At 51.2% G+C, this 25,218-nt stretch overlaps 1 protein-coding gene across 4 annotated transcripts in view; it reads right to left on the reverse strand.

The window, feature by feature from the left end:
* Positions 1-5,832: 5,832 nt before the first annotated feature.
* RAD18 (RAD18 E3 ubiquitin protein ligase) overlaps positions 5,833-25,218 on the reverse strand; it is a 33,794-nt gene continuing 14,408 nt past the window's right edge. The window contains exons 7-13 of one of the 4 annotated variants that reach the window (XM_080350521.1): positions 24,373-24,557; positions 21,569-21,645; positions 20,779-20,839; positions 16,662-16,796; positions 14,917-15,055; positions 8,958-9,020; positions 5,833-6,254 (exon numbers count right to left, since the gene is read on the reverse strand). In XM_080350521.1, coding sequence (XP_080206647.1) covers positions 6,152-6,254; positions 8,958-9,020; positions 14,917-15,055; positions 16,662-16,796; positions 20,779-20,839; positions 21,569-21,645; positions 24,373-24,557 — 763 coding nt within the window. In that variant the 3' untranslated portion in view covers positions 5,833-6,151. Of the gene's footprint in view, positions 6,255-8,957; positions 9,021-10,528; positions 10,630-14,916; positions 15,125-16,661; positions 16,797-20,778; positions 20,840-21,568; positions 21,646-24,372; positions 24,558-25,218 lie in introns of those variants that run through there. The other 3 variants (XM_080350519.1, XM_080350520.1, XM_080350522.1) reach the window with 3 other exon arrangements.

A 25,218-nucleotide genomic window follows, 5' to 3' on the forward strand; every position in this document is an offset into this window, starting at 1 on the left:
CCTCACAGGGACACGCAGCATGTTACTGCACATCATCACTCTCAGTCGCTGCCTCTGCTCCTCTGTGCTGTGACCTGTGTCCCCAGCCCGGCTGTTCACAAGTCCCTGACCGGTCCCCAGCTGCCCCTTGACTGGTGACGGCGAGCGGAGCTGCCGGAGGGAGCGAGGACAGGACAGCGCCCCGAGGACACGGCGTTTCCTGCTCCACTGTTGTTTTTTCCCTTACGTTAGTCAGTTTATGTGAATTTAGGGCTGGTGAGAAATGTGCAGCCAACAGAAAGGAGAAAACAAGCCCTGTCCCGGGCCCTCTCTGATGTCCTGCTTACCTGCGCATCGTGCGCGACGTCGCACGCACCGCGGTCTGTCCCTGCCCACGTCTCCCCTGGGACCGACTCCAGGGTCCCACGGAGCTTCTCACCCCCTGCAAAGCCACGGGACGAGGTGACACAGCACAGGAGGTGACACAGTGATGAGAGGAGGTGACACAGTGACAAGAGAAGGTGACACAGCACAGGAGGTGACCCAGTGCGGGAGGCGGTGATGCACCGATTGCCTGTGAAAGATCCCAAAATAGTTTCTGAAGCTCAGAGGTCCGTAAGTGCGTCAGTGCAGACACAACAGGTACATTAAGTGAACACACAATCTCCCGCTTCAGCAAAGATAACGGTTTTACACCTTTAAATGGTGACTTCGACAATAAGTGATATAGAAATATTAACCTCAACAGGCTGTCAGCAAACCAGTTTGATTTACGTCTGCATTTAACATGCCATAGCTGCTCTCTTCTGTCACACCAAGTAATTGCTTCGTTATCTTACCGCTACAGTTATTGTGGCAGCACGGCCCTTTACCTTGTTTTCAATGGAAATGCGATTATCTCAGCCACACCAGGTCCCTGATCGAAGACGTTGCAGAACCCATGAAGCATCTCCCCAAGCAGCGACCCAGCTGCTTTGCCATTGTTTGAGAAATCTTGTCACAACATCATTGCTGCTCTCACACCGAGGGGTTCGCGGTGTTCCCAACAGCATCGCTGCTCTCACGCCGAGGGGTTCGCGGTGTTCCCAACAGCATCGCTGCTCTCACCCCGAGGGGTTCGCAGTGTTCCCAACAGCATCGCTGCTCTCACCCCGAGGGGTTCGCGGTGTTCCCAACAGCATCGCTGCTCTCACGCTGAGGGGTTCACGGTGTTCCCAACAGCATCGCTGCTCTCACGCCGAGGGGTTCGCGGTGTTCCCAACAGCATCGCTGCTCTCACACCGAGGGGTTCGCGGTGTTCCCAACAGCATCGCTGCTCTCACCCCGAGGGGTTCGCGGTGTTCCCAACAGCATCGCTGCTCTCACGCCGAGGGGTTCGCGGTGTTCCCAACAACATTGTTGCTCTCACACCGAGGGGTTCGCGGTGTTCCCAACAGCATCGCTGCTCTCACGCCAAGGGGTTCGCGGTGTTCCCAACAGCATCGCTGCTCTCACGCCAAGGGGTTCGCGGTGTTCCCAACAGCATCGCTGCTCTCACGTCGAGGGGTTCGCGGTGTTCCCAACAGCATCGCTGCTCTCACGCTGAGGGGTTCACAGTGTTCCCAACAGCATCGCTGCTCTCATGCTGAGGGGTTCACGGTGTTCCCAACAGCATCGCTGCTCTCACGCTGAGGGGTTCGCGGTGTTCCCAATAGCATCGCTGCTCTCACGCTGAGGGGTTCACAGTGTTCCCAACAGCATAGCTGCTCTCACGCTGAGGGGTTCGCGGTGTTCCCAACAGCATAGCTGCTCTCACGCTGAGGGGTTCACAGTGTTCCCAACAGCATAGCTGCTCTCACGCTGAGGGGTTCACGGTGTTCCCAACAGCATCGCTGCTCTCATGCTGAGGGGTTCACGGTGTTCTTGGCGGCGCATGGCACGGAGCTGGTAATTCTGCGGTGGGTGATGGGGTCGCTCGCCCCACCGCAGCAGCTGACGCCTGCAGGTCCAGGCGTTGCTGGGTGCTTCTGTGGTGCAGAGAAACCCCGAGGAGGAACCTTCTGTTCCCAGCACCGGTGCCGCAGAGACGCTGTCCCCGGGGCTCGTCACCCTGCGGGCGCTGGCCAAGGGCACCTCCCAGGGATGTCCCAGCTGGTGGGACGGCATCTTAGCGCTCCAGCTCACCGACTTCCCACCACCCACCAAATGGGCTGCAGTTACAATCCAGACCCCCAGACTCACCCCGAAACAAACACATCTCATTCATATCTTGGTTTGTAAGCGTGTTTAACGTCCCGACACTGAACGAGGCACACGAGATGTGCTCTTGTTTCTGGGACTTCCACTTCGGGTCAAGGCTGCGTCAGGAAGCACCAGCTCGTCTCTGGGCGCCGCTGAGCTGCTCCGCAGCCCGGAGCAGCGGGTGCTGGGCTGCGGCGCGGCAGCTCCCGCTCCCAGCTCCCCGACCCCCGGGACTCGGGCTCAGCGAACGGCTGTTCCTCCAGCATTTGAAAATACCCCCTGGTTTTGCTGGATGAGGAACATGGTGCCTTGGGAGCTCAGCAGGTAAAGGATGTATCTGCACGAACCGCCATCAGTTTTGCAGCAATTACCACCCAATTCATTTTTCTTTTTGAGTAATTACTCCTAATGGTCAGATTAGGTTCATTTTCCCTCATTTCACCACCGAACACAATAAGCCAGATGCCGGGTTGGCAGAAGCCGGAGTAACTCAGCTCGCCCTTGATGGAGTGAACATCAGTTTGCTGTTCAGCGCCCAGACCTGGGGTGACCCTCACATTAAAAGCAAACTGAGCGTTTGCAAAGGGTGCCCCAGGCCGACTGGGGCAGGGCCGAACACCAGCGGCGCGCTGGGCCCGCGGGGCGGCCGCTTCTCTCCCCGAATGCTCCTGGTGACACAAAAGCGGCTGTTTCCCGGCGTAGCCATTTCCCGGCGTGGCCGTTTCCCGGTGTGGCCGTGCCGCCCGTCACCGCGCTCCGGCACAGGAGGCGATCGAGGGGGAGTCTGACTCACGGGCTTGAAAAACTCCTCCTTGCGCTCCCGACTGCGACCTGCAGCAGCCAAACAAGCTCACCCTCTATGAAATCCCTCCTGAGCTGGGGGGAAATGCAGTTAAACTCGGGCAAAGCGCTTCTGGAGAGCTGAGTCAGCAGCTTTCGGGGCTCTCCACAGCCTGTCAAACATGCCACACAACATTTTTATGGAAAATAAAACATTTTGATAACGACTGCAGTTTTAACACATGAACGGGCTTCAGCAGCATGGAGGGAATGGTTGTTTCCCAACAAGAGCAAAATCGTCCTCCCTCCCACACCCTCCTGCGGCCTCAAACCGCGCCGGGGCCGAGTGGGGCGGGACCCGCTCTGCTGGGGACGCTCCGGGACGCAGACGGGTTTGGTTTCGGCAGCTGTGTGCTCAGGTCAGACCCACTGCTGCGTTTGTGTAGGCCAGGCCCATCCAAAACTGGGCTTTAGCTAAATCATCCACACCTGGGAGCCAGGATCCGCCAGAGCCGCACCGACTGCGCGGGCAGGGCTGCCCCAGCAGGGCCGGAGGGGAAAGGCTTTTCCGGGGACACCGGGTGCTGTCAGCCGGATTGGGGCTGTACCTGCAGCGGCAGGGACGATCTCACTGGAAATCAACAGCCCGCTCAAGATCCCAACAGCTGAGGGGCCCCCGCGGCAGAGAAGGCCCTACGAGGGACGGACTGTCACCGGCACCGCCAACACCGACACATCTCAAACCCAGCGAGAACAATGAACACCTCTTCATTACTTACAGAGCAGACGTGGAGGTTCTGTGAGAAAAAAACATGGTCAAACCTCCCTAAAGATCCTCCCCAAGGAACCACTGTGAATTATTTGCCCAGTGGTAATCAGGAGGTGTAGGAAGTATTTAATGACCCAGCTATTCGGAAAATATTTTAAAAGGCTTTTGCGAAGGTTTCCCAGGGCTCCAGCGGCCAGGCTGGCGGTTCTGCGCTGTCTGGGGGCAATGTTCTCTTCGTGACCGTGGTGCTCAGCACGGCGGAGCCGAGGGCGGCGCTGGCACCGCGGGGCTGTGCAATGTTCTCCTCCACCTGTGAGCTGCCGGAGCCCCGGCTGCGGCGGGACCCGCGGTCACCGCGCCGGGCACAGGGGGTGCAACGGGCTGGCTTTAGACGCACAGCCCACCTACCTGCGTTCTAGAAGTGATGCCCGACCGGCTCCAGAGAACATCACAATGATTTAGAGCGCTCGTGCTGGGCAGGAACGGGGGCAGCGGGTGCCACCCCGGGCCCCGCTCACCGCAACCGTCTGCCCCGCGCAAAACTCCGCTTCAGTCCCAGGAGCCGGGCTTAGCCCCGAGACTCTGCCTCCGGCTTAGTGCAGAACCACACGCGTGGCTTACAAGGATGGAGCGAACGGGAGCGTTGGCAGCTGCTGATCTGCAGCCAGCGCGCAGGGGCAGCTGGAGCCAGCAGAAATCATAAAGCGGAATTAAGAAACCAACTGTCGATTAGGAGCTCATTGAATCTCATACTCCAGCCTGAAAGAGAAGGTTCCCCAGGGCCTTTCTAGGTGTGCATGCTCACACATGCCTATGAATAGCACGACTCCCATAGAAATGGTAGCTTTATTTATGTATTCTTATAGCAAAGCAAGCAGACTGTGCTGTAGCCACAGGCCGTTGCAGTTCTGCAGTGAGAACCTTGGCTATCACTTTCTTCCTATAGTCCGTAAGCTTAATTTAACTTCTTTACCACTCCTGATGTTTTCCTGTTTTATAGCTCAGCTTTCCTCATATATCTGCCTTCCCCCAAGTTTGTGCAAAGCATTTTTCTTGTTAGCAGCGCTGTCACTGACGCACTATTATTTGCTGGAAGTTTCAGCTTTTAAATTTACCAGCAATAAAACCTGCGGCACGACGAAGGCTGCAGAGATTTTCCAGAAAGACTCAAATCCATACCTTGTATCAAGAGGCGTCCTAAAAAGAGACATTGCAAACTCACTCAGAGTATTTAGACTAACAACCGAGTTACCCCAGCTTGAGTTCTGTTAACAGGAAACACCCGTCCTGCACAGGAGCGGCTGTCACTGCTGCCCTTGTGTGCAGCCCCCAGACGTGTAAAGTCTCCAGGAGCTCCTGTTTGGAACACGATGGGCTGGTTAGCAAAGCATTGCACTGCATCCAAAACTGGGCTGAGCTACAGAAACAACATAACTGGGCAAACCGTGCTTGACATTAAGCCTATGGGAAGGGAGGATAGCGGGAAAGGCAGAGCAGAACGTTTCAGCCTCGCTGGCAGCGGAGAGAAGGTCCCCGAACACCCACCACACTCCTTTTAGAAAAAACAAACCAACCAACCTACCAACACCGGCTGCTGTGTTTTCTCTGCACCTGCTCACCCCACTGGAGCCACGTTTACATCACGCAGACCGCCCCGTTCTGACCCAGGACGGTGCCCGTGCCGCGGGCTGGGAGAGCAGCCCTGGAGCCAGGTCCGGCCCCAGTGACAAACGCAGCCTGAGCTCAGGAAACACGCAGCCCCCAGTCTCAACAGGCTCCGTGCCGTCCCGGCGGAGCTGCCGCTGACAGGCCGTGACCAGAGCTGCAGGGCCCGCTAACAACATTCGGAATACTTTGCCCGGTATGTATTTTGCTTACAGGCTGCATGTTTAGAAACATGCCCTGTTGCTCAGGCTTCATTTTCTTTCATTGCTTTTCTGCATTACAAAACTCCATCATCTTCCATGATAAGACTTTCAAATGCTAATATTTGTTTTAAAGCCAGAATACTTCACGTCCAACGACCTTCCAATTTCTATCAAATTTAATGACTTTAAGCTGAAATAATGACACATACTCATGAGTCAGTTTCCACAGATATATTGAAAACCAAAGCACGTTTCTGTAGTCCAGGACACCCGTCCCTCAGCCCCCAGCCCCACGGGGTCCTGCGGGACACGAGGGGAACGCGCGGCCCCAGAGCCGGCTCGAGGCTCCGGCGCTTCGCCCCCATCCCTAGGTTAAATGGCCACAGCGCTGCAAGCAAAAGCCACCAGTGCGCCAGGCGGGTTATTTTGAGGCAGTTTGAATGACAGTTGTGCGAAAATGCAGGGTTTATGGAGCACCCAGACACACGGACAGCGGAAGGGCCCCGGCAGCGTGTCCCGCGCTCCCGCCGCAGCCTCAGCTCTTCCTCCGCTTGCTCCGGGGCAGCAGCCGCTCGCTCCCCGGCACCCGCGGCCGACGCGGCTTCCTCTGGTTGGGCCCCGGACCCGCGGAACGGCCGCTGAAAATGCAAACAGAGAAAAGGGGTTTGAAGCTGCTCTAAACACAGCAAGTGCCCCAGGCTGTGCCAGCGTGCTGTAAGCAGGCACACTCGTGTAACCGCTGACGGTGCCCAGGAACCGTCCCCTTTGCAGGGGCAGGGTCACGGCGTCTGTCCCCGCCACCAGGGACCCGCTGGGGACAGCGAGGAGCAGCACCAACCTTTCACGTTCCTTGTCCATAAACCAGAAGAGGCCCTGGTGCCAGTGAAACCAGCGCGACACCACAGAGCAGAGGTCGACCTGAACCAGAGCCACCCAGCGGCAGAGCCACCGAGGGAGGGGACGGGCGCTCTGGTCACCGTTACCCAAGAAGGAAACGTGCAGGACTCCCATCTTCAAACAGGCTCTTTGCCAGAGGCTCTTCTCATTTATGGACAAAGAATTTTCCACTGGGAACTAAAGAAGTGTTTTCCTTTTAGTCAGAGTTAATTTTAAAGGGAAAAAAAGTTAAACTAGCCATATTTAAATTAAGCAGCTAATTTCCATAATAAGCAGCTCAAAATTCCACATAGTGTTGACACGAAAGATATCACTCATCCATCAATAGCTATCACTAATTAAACATTCCTTACAAATGCACTCTTCTTGTACCATTCGCCAGGATGAATCCATCCTGCAGGGACTATTCATTTGGCTTAAACTGGGAATCCACAACTGAAAATAACAATGGAAAACTCTCAAATGCCCAAATCCAGGTCTCTGTTGAGGGCCACGAGATAAGTACTAAAAGAGATTTCAGAGGTGAGCTCAGCACCATGTTGGAAATGGAGCTGCTGCATTTGTGAGACCGTAACCTCGTGCGAGAGATCTGTGCACATCCCAGCACAAGCAGGTTCGGTCCGTGCGGGTAACTCGTGCGCATCCAACACGAGCAGGTTCGGTCCGTGCGGGTAACTCGTGCGCATCCAACACGAGCAGGTTCGGTCCGTGCGGGTAACTCGTGCGCATCCAACACGAGCAGGTTCGGTCCGTGCGGGTAACTCGTGCGCATCCAACACGAGCAGGTTCGGTCCGTGCGGGTAACTCGTGCGCATCCAACACGAGCAGGTTCGGTCCGTGCTGTGCAGGGAGCACAGCCCTGAGGAGCACAACCAGGAGGGATGATGCACGTGCACGACCCGCCCCGACCTCCCCCAGGATTGCTAGAGAGCTCCTGTGTCCCTTCACAAGGAGCAACACCAGCATCGCACCTTCCTCTTTCCCTTCTTCTTGTTATTTCGTTTTAGAGAAGCTGCAAAATACAACCACCTTTGCAGGAACAAATTAGGACACAGAACGAAGCAGAAATCTCATTTAGTTTAAGGCTCCCTTCGCTGTTTTATCTTCTGCCTGTTCCTAGCTTTGATGCCTAAATTTTCCACAGCAGAGTGGTAATTACCTTATATTCAAAAGTGTTTTAAAACACAAAGCCGAGAACTGGAGCTTCTTTATCACTCGGTTCTCCTATTTTGCAAATATCTGATCATTAACTCCCATAAAAATAAAGCAAGAGGGATGATATTTTTCTGGCGTAACTCAGCTTTTAAACAATCTGGGCTGGTTATGAAATGAACCATCTGTCTGTCCCTTGGCCGACGGCTCCTGCGTTCCCGGTTGCCAAAGCCAAGCGTCCCTGGCCCGGCCGCGGGACACGGCTCTGCAGCCACGTCAGCTCCACCCACGTCCTTCCGCGCTTGTCAACCTGGCCAAACGCTGTCACCACTCAAACCCACCAGACAAGTGGGGAGTCTGCTGGGTGAAGGGAATCACCAAGGGAACAAGCGATCTTGCTATGGCTACATCTCATAACTCACGTGAATGTCCACTGCTGCTGGGCAGAAACACCCCACTAACAAACTCTAGTATGGGGTTGTTATTGACATTCCCACTTCTTCTCCCACCAAGAAACCTGTTGTTCCAGCTCGCCCACGGAGCCACACCACATTATCATCTCCCGCAGCAGACACGGCTCAGCCAGCTGGCGTCTCCAGAGTGGAGTCCCGGGAGCACACACAAAGAACAGGCAATAATTTGATGGTACCAGCACCAAAATTAATTGCAAGTCACTGTCTGCTGATAAAGAAACGACAGTCCATCCACCCTCTGCAAGTCTGGAGCCAACAGCCCCCACACAGACGGCTGGTCCTTCCCCAGTGTTTCTTTGTACAACACCTTGCACAGCAAGATCCAAATTTTAAATATTACCACTATGGAACAAAAGGGGAGTTTTGGTTTCAAGAAATAAGGCGTTAAGCTTTTGAAAACAAGAAAGCGCTCTCCTCTCTTCAAACAGGAGTAAATGGAACAGATGCTGCGGTTCCAGCACGTTCAGCTTGACAGAGATGCAGGCGAGACTGACACCAACGTAACTTCAAATACAACAGATCAGATTCTCTTAATCTTCCCTCATTTTTTTCTTTCTTCTTCCTTTTTTTTTTTAAATATATATTCATACTCCAATACAGCTCAGCACAATGATTTTCAACCGGCCACCTGCAGATCCTGGGAGCACCCAGGTACGATCTTCCAAGGATCCAAAGCCACCAGGCAACCCGTGGAGATGCTCCGAGAACCGACCTCCCAGAGGCGTTCGCTTCTCCCGCAGCACCCGCGGGGGCTCCGCAGGCTGGAAACCACCGGCCCCACCGGTCCCAAGGGCCTTTCCACTCGCACGCTCCACTTACCTGCCAGAGGCCGCGCAACACGTCTCGGGCTCCTGCAGGTCTCTCAGAATGTCCGAGCTGGAGCTGAGGGGGCAATAAAACACATGGACATTCTTTAGCAGCAGCTGCAGCAAAGCGGGGCTCTGCTTACAAAGGCAGAACCCAGAGACAAGACAGTGTCCACGTGGCACGGGGAACACGAAATAATCCAACCGACAAAAATAACTTCCACCAACAGCACGTGTGACACCAGACGTGTCCTGAACAGCGACAGAGCCGCATCTGGAGGTGTCTTACAGCACTCACAGAGGCTACTTACATCGGGGCCTTAGTGAACTCAATTAAAGGGCTGTTATTGCATCAATACTGGAACAACCCGCGTGTAGACACGTACGCACGTGTACACACATCTGCTGCGTTACCTACAACAGCCCAGTGCTGCCTGCAGAGCTCTTCACGTGCTCAAATTAAAAACCAACCAAACTGTACAGATGTTTTCACTCTGTATGTTAAATAAGAAGAAAATTTCGTCAAATTTCAATAAAAGCTGAATTAAGTGAACACAAACGTCTGGGCAATGCTTGCTGACTTGTAATGTGTGCTCAGGCACCGCAATGTGAACTGTTCAAGTTCAAGCATCTGCCAGATTGCAGGGCTGCAGAAACCAACGAGCAAGCTGGAACGTGGTGCTTTCCAGAAACTCTCTCTCAAAAAGGTGCCGCTATTGCAGAAATGACATAACAAACCACGTTACACAAACAGCCGGGAGACTTCAGCATAAACCATGGGACAGCAGCCGGATACCGGTTCTCTTGGATTCACTTTAAAGGTTTTACAGCAAAACTAATCCCGTTTACTAGAAGACAGCAAATGTAAACTGCAACAACACAGCCCAGAGTCACAGCATCACACACAGATACCAGCGCATTGATACGCTTGTTCAAAACACACGTTAAGGAAAACAGCCCCAAAATGCTCATTGTCATGGGACAGATTCCACATGGCAAAGCAGAATCCGGATAATAAGGACAACTCCTCAAGTTTCCAAAAGGTGTTTCTGCCCAAAGTCCAGTTTTCACCAACCCATCCCATACCAGAGAAGAAAAGTCCCAAGCTCTTATGGAATGAATTCACTTAAACTGAAGAAAGCGAATTAAGTAAAAAGAAACAGCTCTCTCATTATGTATGTTGTTTCTTTAAATGTTAGCCTAGGGGGCCCAAAGGCATCACGGAATTCAGAACAGTTGTGCTCATTTCCGCGGTATTTCTGCCTGTCCCATACCCATCAGCTATCTACCTGCACCGCGGCCAGACAAAGCAAAACAGCTTCCGACTTCATTCAGACTCCAAACCCAAGACGATTTCCCACCGGAGGTTTTCTGTCCTTTTCCTGAATCAAGGTCATTATTCTATTCTAGGATTTCACACACCAGCTCCAGACGAGAACATTTTTATGGCAAAGCCATTAAAGCTGCGGAGCTGAGCTGCTCCAGATGCCACAGGCAACGGGTGCGAAGAGGCTTTGTTTCCTGGGCGCTTTCGGGTTCTTCTTTGTGTCCTGGGCGCTTTCAGGTTCCTTGTGTCCTGGGCGCTTTCGGGCTCTTTGTTTCCTGGGCGCTTTGGGGCTGAGGGCAGCGCAGCCCGTGGAGAGCAGCTCCCAACTCCACCTCAGTTTCTGCAGCATCAGTTCCTTCTGGGCACCGATAGATAATTAACCAAGAGTAAACTGTTACCTTCTCGACCGCCATTTGTACTTGACTCCCTTTTTAACACATCACCTCAAAATAGCGAGAGAAAAGCTGACGTAAGTGTGAATAACATGTCTTGTTCTAAAATCAAAAGGAGCAAACGTCTATTTGAATTGGTTTAAGGCAGATTAAGTTCATTCTCAGCCTCAGGGTGAGCAGCCCGTGTCCTTCCATCAGCCCGGACAAACGGACAGTTTTGGGGGATTGCTGCAGCCAGTGAGCTCCAGACTCACTGAACATCAACGCTCCGTTTCCGCCTCTTCTGCTGAGGAACTAAAGCCCAAATTCTGCAGAGCACGTCAGTCCGAGCACTAGTGACCAGCTAAGCCTGGCTCCTGGCGCAGCGGGGCCGGCTCCGCGGCTCGGGCTCGCCCGGCAGACGCTGCGGCCGCCCGGCGCGTTCCGGCGGCACGGACCCACACCAGCTGTGGTAACGCGCCTTCCCAACAGGGCTTCGGCAGTAAGTCACTGTTTCGGTGCAAACCTTGTACCCCAGGCAAGGCCGACGATATATATTGTCTGCTGCTGCAATTCTGTCAAGAACTGACATTTTCTTCTAATGCAAAGTTTTAAAAAGAAATAATTTGTTTAAAAACCTAACTATCATCCCCACGGCATAAAATACTTTCAATAGAATATTTCCTCTGCAGAGTTCATTAACTGGCTTATCACTGTCCCACCGAGTTTCTTTTCTAATTTTCCTATTGTTTAAGTAGTTGCCCAAAATTTGGCTTTGATTCCAGCCAGCAGAAGAGCGCAATGGCACTAGTGATGTGCAGCGCAATGGCACTAGTGATGTGCAGCGCAATGGCACTAGTGATGCAGAGCACCAGGGTTCTAGGAAAGCTCTATGGATGACTTCAGAGCTTTGACAAATTATCCCTTAAAAGTCCTGGTTTGTTTGGGCGTTTCTCCGTCAGGCACATTTTGCTTTCTCGGTGGGCCGTCAATCTGTGCAGGGCGCAGCTGTGTTTGGCCCATGCTACGACCCCCGTGCACGCTCTGGGGCTTTTCCAGCAGCTATAAAATTTGTATTTTCTCAATTAAAGTATCAACTTTTTAATAATATCAGTACATCAGTGATTATTGCACAATGTAATTTCTACTACTGACCAACTGCTCCCTTAGCAAATATCAATATGAGATTGACAAAGACAGAAGGTCTTACAAAGGAGAACACAAAAGAATCTGATTTACTTGCAGCACCTTTTGACGGAGCAAACACTTCAGCTCCCCAAGGTTGTTTTGTTAGATTCTACGTGCTGCTCAAGATCCTCATTTTCTTTTACTCCATGCTAACATCGGCTCCATTAGAAGTGCTCTCGCCATGAAAACACAGCACGCACATTCAGACTCCCAAACATATTTCAAGTTTTGACATTTCAATGTGAAAAACTTTTACCCTTGTCAAAGGATATCCTCTTATTATCAGAAATAAAATACAAGCCTCTGAAAATCATTACTCGCTACAATAGCACAATGGTACTTAAACCCACAAAATCTAAACCATTCTTTTTTGATTTGTGCTATATTTATGGCACCGTAATTAACAAAAGGTTAACCTCACGGTAACCTGGGAGTGACAAAGCACATCTTTCTCTCGGGCAGTTTGCAGGACTACACCTACTTTTCACAGCCCCTGAGAAGCCCGTGGTGACGCAGGCGGGGTGTGAAAGCGGTGGGGGCAGCGCTGGGAGCGCACGGAGCTCAACGCACCTTTCACAGGGGGAACCAAATAACTAAAAACATATAACAACAATAATAATTAAAAAGCCATATACCAAAAAACGCCACCGCGTTGCTGAACTCCTGGAGCAGCACAGCAGCTGGCTTGTAAGGTTAAGCAAACTGCCCTGTGTTTAAAGAAAAATAAATAAACCCCACACCACGTAGACGAACCAGGGGACACGCAAAAAGTAGGAAATCGAACAGAAAATCCCAGAGACATTCTGCCAAAACAATCGTGTGCACTCTGGTAACTCTGCTCCTGCTCCACAGCGGCCGAGCTGAGGAGTGAACCACGGGAGCCGTTCGGCATGTTTTCACAACAGATGTGCACGCTGCGGACCCGCCAGCCCAGCAGCCCGCGCTGCACTCAGCACGCCTGGGCAAATATTTCCCTTGGAGAGAGCGAATGCACAAGACAAGGAACAAACAGCCCTGCCCGAGCCAGACATAACGGGAACAAGGGCGCCTTCCAAGCGCATCTGCCAGCCCGCTGCATGGAAGCACATCCAGCTGTTAGCGGCTGCCCCGCGGCGACAGAACAGCCCTGAGCAAACCCTCAGCCACCCTGGGCCCGCCAGCGGGGTACAGCAGCCTGCAGACACACCGGGGCGAAGAACCACGGTCAACTGCCACGGCAAAGGCCCTTAGTAGTGTCACTCCTGACATCATTCACACACTAAACTGGCAGTGAAACAGAGATTTAATGGTACCTTGGATGAGCTAATACGAGCCCTTTCCACCTCCCAAGAGCCCACTTTGTAAGATTAAAACTGCAAATTTTCGAAGGTCCTTAACACCAAAAGGTTAATTTGCAATAAATTTTTTTAAAAAGTAAAACAAAATGCTCCTGTTCTTCCCCATTTAAGTTCGGGAAGAAGAGGCAAGCTGAAGGCATTTATTTGTGGAACTAAAGTAACTATCAGAGCTCCAGGGCGACCACCAGAGCAGGCACAGCAAGGATGAGAGCGGGCACGGCGGGGGCGAGAGCCGGCACGGTGGGGATGCAGCAGCTCCATCCGTCATCCACACACCTGCCAAACGGGACATCTCTGCAAACCCACAGGAGCTGGGCTCCTGTTGGGCTTGTGCTGGCCCAAGACAGAGCTGAGAGCTGCTGCACGGACAGAGCCGCTGCTGCACGGACAGAGCTGCCTGAGGTCCTGCCGCCCCCAGACCTGTCGTCAGTCGCCAGCTGGAGGGCTGAGGCCTCAGGCACGTAAAACCTGTCTCCAGAACAAAGACATGGGGCCAGTGTCTTCAGGCAGCATCTTTAGTCCCCACACTGACTTTAAAAAACCCTTTGTGAACCAAGGTGACTTCAGAAAAAAATGATTCTGTCAAACTTTTCAACAACCAAATTGTTCTTTTAATAAACGATGCCGAAGCCAAGCACCACTACATTGTTCTTGGCCCTCCTGGAACAAGGAGGAAGAGGCACATCCCATGGGCACAGTGGGTGGCAATGCAGAGCTGTCACTCCTCGCTCAGCCGGGACCTCCAGCTGCTTCCTCGGATTAGCTCCCACTTCAGCAAGGTCATTTTCAAGATTAGCTCTTCCAGATACATATCAAAACCAGTTACTCTGTATTTGTTTTCAATCACTTTTTCACTTTCCCTCCAGAACTGGAGCCACACAGGCAGCACTGCAATAGGATGTGTATCTAAGCGTTCCTTGCTGCCACCTTTGACAAGTGGGCAGCGGTGAACAGCTCATTATGATCCATGAGGTAAACATCTTCAACAGATCCAAACACCACCTTCAAGAACTACACAGATCTTGTCAGCAGTAACAGCTGAGTCTCCTTCTAATAAAATCATTGGTGAACTATCAAAAGCAACTTGAATTATTATATTTATAAAGCCTTTCTTAATCCTTCATTTTCTGAAACCAAATAAGGCGACTTTGGGAAGCAAAACTGAAAGCATGAAGAAAGCAAAGTGAACGGCTGTCAGGACTTCAAGGTTCAGTGGCATTCTATTACACCACTGACTGCAAATAATGGGTCATTTAAACTCTACTTCTTACAGCAACTCAAAGAGCTATTAAAAGACTTGGACTATATCACATTTTGGACCTCTCTAAATAAAACCTCCAACAGAAGGGAAGATGATGCAGTGGCAGAGAAATGCCAAAGGTTCTCCTGGTTCCACAGACATTCCACTCACTGTTCCCGTATCAAAAGGAACATTTACACTATCACCCCTCTGTCGAGCCATTACCAAATTATTAAGTGAATTCTCAATGTATTTCAGCTCCATCTCTCAAGGAACTGAATGGCCAGAAACATGAAGGAGAATGAATCAGTAACCCCAGCTCAGGAACACATCCTTTGATGTAGAGAGAGACAGAGACAGACACAGAGACAGAGACGGACACAGAGACAGAGACGGACACAGAGACAGAGACGGACACAGAGACAGATTGCTCGCAGTTACTGGCACAGTTTTCCCACGTTTGGTCTGACGTGGCACAGCCCGGGGAGAAGAGGCTCCTCTCCACTAACCTGCTTGTTGATCCGGACGACAGGGACAGCGCAGGAGAGACCGACCTGGGCCGCTCCGCGGAGCCGCGCTCCCTCCCGCTGCCGCCGGGAGCCTCTGCCTGGAGCGCGGGGGCTGCCCCGGGACGCTCTTCCGCACCTTCTGCCGAGGACAGAGACAGAGATGAGCGAGAACGACAAAGCAAAATACTGTTGTTTCCAATTTGACAGCCTGGAGACAGATTTTAAGAAAAAACAAAGTTATTAATATTTAAATACCAATGCCTCGTTCCCACTTACTTGCTTCCCAAAACTCTCAGAGTTTCAAAGGTTTAATTTCTTTTCCAGAACAGTAATCAGAGTGTGCAGGAGCTGCACAATCCTTGGACTTAGCTACAGCTTGCCCTTTCCCTTCCACCAAAATGCATCATTAAATACCAGGAGCAGGTTTTTACCTGTTGAAACAACAGGCTGATCACAGCGAGTCCATTGTCCAGTTAATGAAACATAACTGGGAGATGACCGGGCTGAGAACACAACAGACAAACACAGGAATTCACAGCAGCTGAGCCCCCAGAGAGCACAGAAACCCACGTTTCAGAGGCTGTGATCCCACGATCCAATAACACATTGCTGCTGTCTCTGCTCTAGAAGAGGGACATCACTGTAAGTTATGTCAAATCAGATAAACTTTATCTGTGAGACTCCTTAATTTTCACCCTTCACACGGAAAGGATTATTCATTGCATCGAGGTCTGCATGAAATGATAAGGATGAAATTCATACTATTATATGGGTATTTTCATTGATTTTTGTTCTCAGGAGCTCTGCCAGGGGATCTCAGCGCAGCACGGATCTGGAGAGCTGCTGTGCTTCCCAGGACAGAGACAAACGCGCACCCAACGCTGGTCACTGGAATTATCACCAAAACTCCCTGTCGTGAATGGACTATAACACCACAAGTCACACAAGGCTGGGGAATGCTCTTCTAGATCCCTCATTCAAATGCACACGTACACTGCCAAGCAACCACAACAACATAAACCCAACGGGACCGGACAAGCCCGCAGGGAAGCAGGTAGAAGCGCCCGTGGGTATCTCTCGGATGCTGCGGGCAGTGCGGCTGACAAACAGGTGCCAGATGCTGCTGCTAACCACACAACTGCCCAACAGCAGCTGCGCGTTCCCGCTTGCACTGTGTTCAAGGGTATGAACACTAAATGCAGTGAGTTTGAATAAGAGACACAACATCCTGTATGAACAGTCTGATAGAAGCCGAAGTGTTTTACTGCTTCAAGCTCAGGACAAATAAATACTTGTTCTAATCCACACAAACATCTTTGCAGCTCCCAATTACTGACTCCCTGTCATTAACGCTACAGAAAAGCTGGATCCCAGCAGGCAATACCCCGACCACTCTCATTTCCAAGCTCAGACTATCACGTGCCCGCTCTCAGCAGCTCCACTAGACTTGGACTAGAGCCCGAGATCCCATTTCCACCAGCTCGTTAAAATATGCACCTAAATCAAGCACATCTATACACAATCCCACTAAAATCAAACAAACAACTCATTATGGGCTGTGCTGATGTATCACACGAAAATCAACAGCAGTCAGTCTTTTTAGGGTCAGTTTGATTCTTAGGGGTTTTTTTCCCCACTCTTAAGGGCTGTAGGAGAAGAACAACGAGAGCAAAGAACCTTCCCCGGGAACCCCACTTACCGGCACCACGGACTGAAGAGGGACCACGACAAACACCGTCACTCACCTGCGCCTGCTGGCAGCTCTGTGACAGCGACTTCTTCCTTGTTTCCAGCACTTTCCATTTTCCTCGGACCACTTTTCTTCCACCGCTTATTCACCTGATCCACCAGAAACTGAAACTCACTTCTGTGCTTGTTCCCTGAAACATAAGAGCACGTTAGTGATCATCGCCACAGGACCCCCAGGGTGCACCGCCAACACTGAACAGGATGTGAACAGAAATAAACACCAACTACTGAATTCAAAATATTTTTGTTACAGTAAATGAAAACCCACTCATCGCTGCAATATGTTCCATGTTCTGTTAATGACCCACATCTGCCTGTGCTTTTACAGAGCTACCCAGTAGCCAAGAACGTGTTCACCGATGAAGACGTCACTTGTGCACAGAAGAACGGTTTGCTGCTTCTTTATATGAGCTTTTTTCCCTGAAGGTGTTAAGTATCGCAGTCACGGCCGTGACAGCGTGCGCTGCTGTGGCCGGGGCACCGAGCCCGGCAGAGCACCGGGAGCACCCGCACGCCGCGCCCACGCGGTCCCGACCCACGGAGCCCTGTGAGCAGCACCCGCTGCAGACAGCGAGGAAAACCCCGGCTGCCCCGGCAATTGCTTTAAAGCTGCTCTGGGTTTCCCATTTCTGCAGTAAAGTAATGTCGAAAGCCTTCCTGTCATGGGTATTGCACTGTTTTGATTCAGATCCTCTAAATCACAGTTAATTGCTCTTTTGCGTACTCTGCACTTTCAATCACCGAGCGTGTTCTAAGCAATCCTCCGGTATTCAGTCAAAGCAATGTTGATTTTCAGTCTAGATACTTCCAATTCTTTACTCAGAGGCTGGGAAAATGCCTCATCTCCTCAGCCAGGGGGTGCGAGTCATCCAGCCCTCGCTGGGCACGGGGGAACACGTTCGCTGTACACAACACACCAACTCACACCGAACCCCATCGGCCAGCACGGGGCTTCACACAACCCGTTACAGCGCAGGCAGCGAGCGGGAATTCCCGCTGTGAGGCCCGACTTTGAACAAAGTCACTCTGAGAGGAGGTTTATGTGGATAAGTGTGCAGCCGGCTCTGCATGCAGCACTGCGGCTCGGCCGGCTCTGCCCACACGGCAGCCCATGCACAGCAGCCCACGCACGGCTCTGCATGCATGGCAGCCCATGCACAGCAGCCCACGCACGGCTCTGCACGCACGGCTCTGCACGCACGGCTCTGCACGCACGGCTCTGCACGCACGGCTCTGCACGCACGGCTCTGCCGGCCCCGGGCGCTGCCCCGGCACAACCAGCGCGGCAAAGCCAGCACAGGGCGCGGGATCCCCAGGACAAACCAGAGGGAACATTTAAACCCCACTGCCTGCCCTGCACAGCTGAAAATGCCGCACACGGTCAACAACTCCTGCAACAGAAAGAAAGTCCTTGTGGCTGGTGTTTGAACCGCTGCACGTTCATGACGTGATTCCTTTGGCGCTTCTGTTTTCCCAGTATTACTATTTTTTGTTGTTTTGCTTCATGGTGTAACTACCAAGTTTTCCAAGCCAAAAAGAAATGTCCTGGCAAACCACGGCACTGTTTCGATAGGCTGTAAATCACCACTGCACTAAACGCCGTACCGCACACCTCCAGCAAACCACAGCACTTCGATAATAAACCAACCACAGGTATAATTACAAATATTTAAGAAAAAACAAAAATCGCCAAGTTTCTGAATCACATTGCAAATTAAAGGATTTATAAGCAGAAATAGCAACAGAACACAGTTTTTTGAACAAACGTATTTCTTTTCCAGTAGATTTTTTAAGTCTTTAACTGGAGCTGCAGGAGGAGCTGACAGCGGCTGGGGGTGTCACCTGCGGGTGTCACCGGCCCCCAGGAGCAGCAGCTCTGCAGGGGACAGAGCCCTCAACTGCAGCCCAGAGCCCTCAACTGCAGCCCAGGCACAGGCTCCGTGGCTGCTCAGGCACATAAACCATCTCAAACCAGCCAAAATATTAATTGGTCTTTCAAACACATTTCACACACACACACAAAAACAAACAAACAAAAAAAACCCCAATCCAAAGCGATGTGCAATTTGCTAAGACGCTAGGAAATTGTAAAGAAGAAGGTAAAAGGAGAAGCGGGGGTTTCATCCATGTGGCTTATCTTGCTTTGCAAGGAGGCTGTTCCGAGATCCGCTGCATTGCGTTGCATATGGAAATACAGAACAGAGTACGTGGTTGGGGTTTTTTATTCAGAACTTATGTCAGAGCTAATTAATGCACTAATTCAGCTGTGAATTAGTGACCTAGGGTGCAAATGTAGTAAATTAAAAGGGGAGAAAAAACCCTGCATTGTATATGAAAGCTTTTTAAAGTCCCTCTGTGCTACAGTGAAAAAAGGCATTTGATAAAGGTTCTTTTAATCTCTAATTGTCCTCTAATTTTAATGTACAATTCCTTTTTCATGCTTACGATTTCTTCCTTATTGCTTTTATTAGAAATAATTTGCTGACACTAGTTAACATCTACCTCTTTGGCCGTCACTTCTTCTTCATTTGAATACCGTATGTTCCCATTAAAATATTTTTCTATCTTCTCTTTTTTCCTCCCTGTTGTTTGACTTTGGAATGTTCAGTCAAACTGCCTGAGCTAACGCGTGCACTGGTGACCCCGAGCATCTGGAAAGCACATCGTTTTGGCAACACAAACTCAACATAACGCCCCCAGCCCCGCTGCTCCTGTGCCCCCAACGCTTTACGGACCCGGGGCGGTGGGTTTGCGGCACCGGGGCAGTTCTGTCTATCGCTGGGTCAGCGCTGTGTGCAGCTCCCCTAGAGCCGCTGAACCCGGGTTTGCTCTTTACAGAGCTACCAAAGCCTCGTGGGGAAAATGCCCAATTTGGGATTAATACCTCTTTTAATTTCCCCCTGCATTGCATTGCTCAAAATTCCTGCATGGGAAGAGAGGCATTATTGACCAGTTACTTGGAATGAGAGAAGAATGCTTAAGATTCAAAACCACAAACAGTGCATGTACACTTGAAAAAAAATTCTCAGGACAGCAAAAAAAAAGCAAGGGAAAAATTTGCTAAAGATTTAGGCCCTTATTTAGCCGTCACAGAAACCAACTAAAATCAACAAGGCTAAATCTAGCTGCATTATGGAATAATTTATATGCCTGAAGCGACGCAAGGAAACACAGGAAACAGGACCATATTGCGGGTTTCAATGCGCCCTGCAGTACAGTGAGAACACGCTGTCCCGCGGCCACGCTGCTCTGAGCGTCGCTGGGCTCAGCGGGGCTCTGAGCGCCATGGGGCTCAGCGGGGCTCAGCGCGCCATGGGGCTCAGCGGGGCTCTGAGTGCCGTTGGGCTCAGCGGGGCTCTGAGTGCCGTTGGGCTCAGCGGGGCTCTGAGCGCCATGGGGCTCAGCGGGGCTCAGCGCGCCATGGGGCTCAGCGGGGCTCTGAGTGCCGTTGGGCTCAGCAGGGCTCTGAGCACCACTGGGCTCAGCGGGGCTCAGCGCGTCATGGGGCTCAGCGGGGCTCAGTGTGGGTGAGCAGACCAGTGGAAACCTGCACAAAACATGCGAATCATGAACCGCCAGGAGCGAGCCAGGTACACAGTCACGCTGCTTAAAACCTGCCGTGCAAGACACGCAAACGAGGGGCAGGAAATCAGTGGTATACATCGGTTTACATCAGCCACTTCCGTGCTAAGTCACCGCAACAAGATGCAAGTCCTGCGGTGCTTAACTCCCACACGAATGTTTGTGTCTAAAGGAACCATAAAGGTGGTCGGATGGCTCTGTGGAGGGAGAGGACACTACTCTTGAGTGCGAGTTCACAGCAGGAGGACGTTTAAAATGCTCCTGTTCTCGGAGGCCCGTTGGAAGAAAAGCAAAAGGTGCACAACGGGGATGTGCCGGGGCAGCGCCGGCTCAGCCCCAGCCCTGGCAGCGCTTGGCTGGTACTTCACACAGACTGAGGTTCAAAGAGGAACCTTCAGCCCAGAGAACTTGCAGCTCCCATTGATTCACTGGGGTGGGAGCAGCACACACGGGTAAAAAGCCCCACTTTCGCGTGTATATTGCAGTACAAAGGAAAAAAGGTGAATGAAGCGAAACTTGCATGTTACTTACGATAATCAGTGTGGATCTCATCTATTTCTTCCTCTGTCTGGTCCTTTGTGAAGGTCAAGCTCTACAGAAATCACACAAACGTTTATTTACATGAACAAAATGATGATAAAGATACATACTTTAAAACTAGAGACCTAAAACTGGAAGAAGGATCAGCTCTGTTTTCCCCCCCACCAGCTCTTACGATCTCATCTGCAGACAGTAATAGATAATTAAAGTAGACAGTAATATATATATTCAAAGTACATATACATGCTGTCTTGCTTTGCTTTAACACAGCCAACAGGACTACGTCAAAACACTCCACATAACACCCAGCATGTGTGCACCATAAAATATTTCCTAACACTGTGCAAACATGCTCCACAAGTCACAAAAGTCTCATATGTCATGGGAAAGGAACAGGCGCTGCTGCTGATGCAGAAGAAGGAATTTGCTAGCTAAATCCTCGAGAATTCTAGGAAACAGAATATTCTCCACGCTGCCATGGAGGGTCAAAATCCTCTAATATGACCAAGGGGAACATTCCTCAAGAATTTCTATTGCAATAAAAAAATGCTACTACTTAATGGTTTGGACATCAAAACGTCGGCAGCACACACAGAACTGCCCATGACGAATGAACGGTATGAGAAAATCACGTTGATTAGAAGATGGTATGTGCCAATTCCAACACGCAACCTGGGAATCCGAGAATTCCCATGACAATGGAATAGGCAAACACATCCCGTGCCCACTCTGCAATTTCTCCCGGCCATCCCCTCTTTGAGAACATGGATAATTCACTTACATTTTCACCGGTTTTATTAAATTCCAGCTGAAGCCGAACCTTCTCATTCCTCTCCAGCTCTTTAACAATCTCTGCAACTGTTTGAAAGACAAGCAAGGGACGATGAATAAATCAAGAGATGTAACAGCACTGAGTGAACCTACTGCAAACCTCAGTCACCAACGGGCACCAGCTCCGACCCAGAGCAAACCGGGACGGCAGCCGCGGGCAGAGGCAAACGGGACGGGTCCCAGCAGTGCTGGCTGGGGACCAGCGGGACGGTCCTGTCACCAGCGCCACGTCCGGGACCAGCGGGACGGTCCTGTCACCAGCGCCACGTCTGGGACCAGCGGGACGGTCCTGTCACCAGCGTCACGTCTGGGACCAGCGGGCGCTCGGGAGCCGTGGCCGCGGCTCCGTGCAGCAGCTCAGGGCTTGCGCCCTGTCCCAGCCACCCAGGCTGTTCACCCCTTGCCTGCATCAAACCCAGGGGAAAACAGCCTTTTCACATGGTATTTGAACCTCGCTCTGACACACTGTAGTGCTTCTGTGGTGCACAGGCAGGTCTTTCAGAAAGAGTTTCCATTTTATAATGTCTCTTTAAACAGAAGATAAAATACCGACATGGACTGTGTATTGTATTTGTACCTCCAAGGCAACCCCGAACCGCCTGCAGGCTTACACCCAAACCCAGAGTGCAAAGACGAACTACAACCTGCTCTAGCGCCTAAGTCAGACACTTCCAAACCGTATAAACAGACCCAACTGTGCGTAACATTAAAACTACAGCTACGCAAGATCCCGCATGGTTTACTTTGCCATTTCATAGCACGGTTTGGGTTGGAAGGGACCTTACAGCTCCTCCAATTCCAGCCCTGCAATGGGCAGGGATACCCTGCACAGCCCCGGCTGCTCTGGGCAGTGTCGCCGGGGCCTCCCCCTCTCACGGTGAAGAATTTCCTCCTTACATCTATTTACTTCTACAAAGCTGCTTCTACACTTAATCATTTTCACAGTGCTCCTAGGTAGCTATGGGCATTTATTAAAATAAACACTATCACTAGACAGTAACCAGAGAACAAGAAGCTTATTAGGCTTTGAAGGAATAAAACCTGTTTAAAACTAGTTTCAGCAAAATTCAGGAATTTGGCACTAATGCTTGGGCAGAAGCTCAGCTATGTGTATGAGACGGTGACCCTGGGTTCACTGCTACCACCGCAAGTGTGTGTCTGCATCCTAAGGGCCAGTTTAATAATTCACCCTTCATAAAGAGGTGTTGAGCCAGAACTTCATAGAAGTTTTGCGTTATTCAGGGCAGGGCAGGGCAGCTCAGGTACCCGGCAGCACTCCAGGGAACTCTGCACTTGTTCGCTCTGTTTGCGGGCTCGGGCTCCCGGTGCCGCCGCCATCCCACCCGAGCCGCTCCGCTCGACTGCCTGCACCGCCGTCCTTGCTGGAACCAAACACAACCTCATAACAACTGTGTGTGCTGGTTCTCATCCCAGACACTTCTTGAAGTCCTAGAAAGCGGTTTTTGAAAGCATTTATGTTTATTTTCGCAAGAGCTCAGGCACAAACTAAGCAGTGACACTTGGCACCTAATTCACTTACGCACTTAACCTTCTTAGTCAAGCTCTTAAAACGGTTAAAGAGCAAAATGAAAAGGCGAACAGCGCTGGTTGCAGACTCGCTTTTCTCATGCACTTGCTCCCACAATCCAAGCCAAGAGCTGGCAAGTGAAACCACCATTCCAAAAAGCTGGAGCCTAAAGCTCGTCTGCTGAATTCATGCTGTGCTCCAGTGAGCGACTTCATTTCTGAAAAAGCACCGCATGTGGCGGGACAGCCCAGGGAATAAAGGAGCTGGACACCAAAACGACGCTTTATTTTTGAAATGCCACAGAAGTTGTGGATATTCAACTGATCACACGTATATGGAGTTAACGTAGGAGCTTTTAATATTCACTCAAAATAAAAACTCCCCTATACTGTCAGATTTGTTTAATGCTAACTGACGAAGTGGAGTTTACTGTGAGGAACGATGCTGCTCATTTCTCTGCCTTCAAAGGCAGCGAAGGGCACACAGCCCCGACACCGGCATGGCCAGGACACCCACGGCTCCGCCGCGCCCCGGAGACGAACACCAGAACAGCATCCTGCCACAGGTTCCTTTCAAAGGACTGCTTGCCATAAGCTTCTAATCAAACAACAAATAATCCAGTATGAATCTGCTGTGTCTCACCACACACGCAGCCTGTTTGTGCTGCTCCTTATATCACCTGTAGGACTGAACTGCGAGATGGCAAATGACACATCTTTGAGAAAGATGCATGTTTCCATGTAGTGCAAACCAGAACATAGCAGGAGGAGCTGTAATTAAACCCAATAAAAATACAAAAGTCTAAGTGTATAGGAGGAATAGCACAAATTCAGAACAAAAGATACATTAATAATCCATTCACTTACTAAGAACCTCAGGTATTTCCAATTTATGGACTAAAAGCCTCAGAGTCTAATTTGGAGGCACTGAATAAAATGCAAAGTCAGTAAAAACACGGGACACTTTTCAGAACAGGGTTAGTACACCAGGAAGTATCCGAATTTCAACACAAACTCACAACTTTGCTGGATACTTCCAGAATACAGCAACAGGTTTCTGATCTTCCTTAAAGTTTCCCTTCTTTGCACTCATCTTGATTTAGATAAATTCTTCCAGCTCTCATTTTCCCACATATTCAAACCAGCCTTCTTCCCACCCTGAGAACTAAGAGACGGGGAAATCCATACAGATCACGCACAACAGCTCTCCCAGAATTTCTGACTTACCCGATTTGGGGGTCAGAGCGTCACACTGAGCGTTATACATGTGCACAAACTCCTGGTGTCGTTTCACGAGCTGCTGGCGGGTCCCGTGGGTGGACAGCCCGTGCTCCTTCAGTTTCTTCTTCAAATCACGGTCGGAGAGCAGGTTGTAAACCACCTTGGCCAGAGGCTTCCGCTTGTGAGCAGAGCTGCAGGACACGGGAACAAACGCTTTGTCATTAGTGCTCCTATGGAGACCCAAATACTGACATTTCCACGGGGTATTTCCCCCACTCTGGGTCAGAAGCACCCGAAAGGATGGGTTCAGCAGTGACAGACAACCGGTGACAGGGTCTCGCAGACCTGACAGCTCTGGGAAGCCAGAGCCCTTCTTCCATCCACCACAAAGACAATTGCAAGCACACAGAAGGCAACAGGTCTAGTTGGGTTCTCTTTAGGAAACGCTGCTCGTGTCACACGGACCGTGGCTCAGTTTAATATCTCCAGCAAAGGCTTCAGAATCAGCAGAGTGCAGCTCCCACCCCGCAGGGCAGGTCGGTGACACGGGAAGGGACGTTACCCAGAATGAACAGCATCTCCAGCCCAAACGGACCATGCACAGGAGAACCTGGTGTTCCCGGCATCGCTCGGGAAACTGTTTCCATCTCAAATCAGCAGAGCGGTTTCCTCCTGCACACACCAGCCCGGTCTGCCCGGCAGCTCCTGCTGAAACACACTCAAGTAGCCCCGGGTACCCAAATCCATCTGCTGCCTCGCTCACCTTCTTCAGCCTAAATTCTTTATTAGCTGCAGAACAGCACTGAGTCCAGCGCCTCCTTCCCTGCAGCACAACTGGAGCTGCGCTGCTCT

This window comes from Nesoenas mayeri (genome assembly GCF_963082525.1).
Source record: "Nesoenas mayeri genome assembly, chromosome: 10".
Lineage (NCBI taxonomy): Eukaryota > Metazoa > Chordata > Aves > Columbiformes > Columbidae > Nesoenas > Nesoenas mayeri.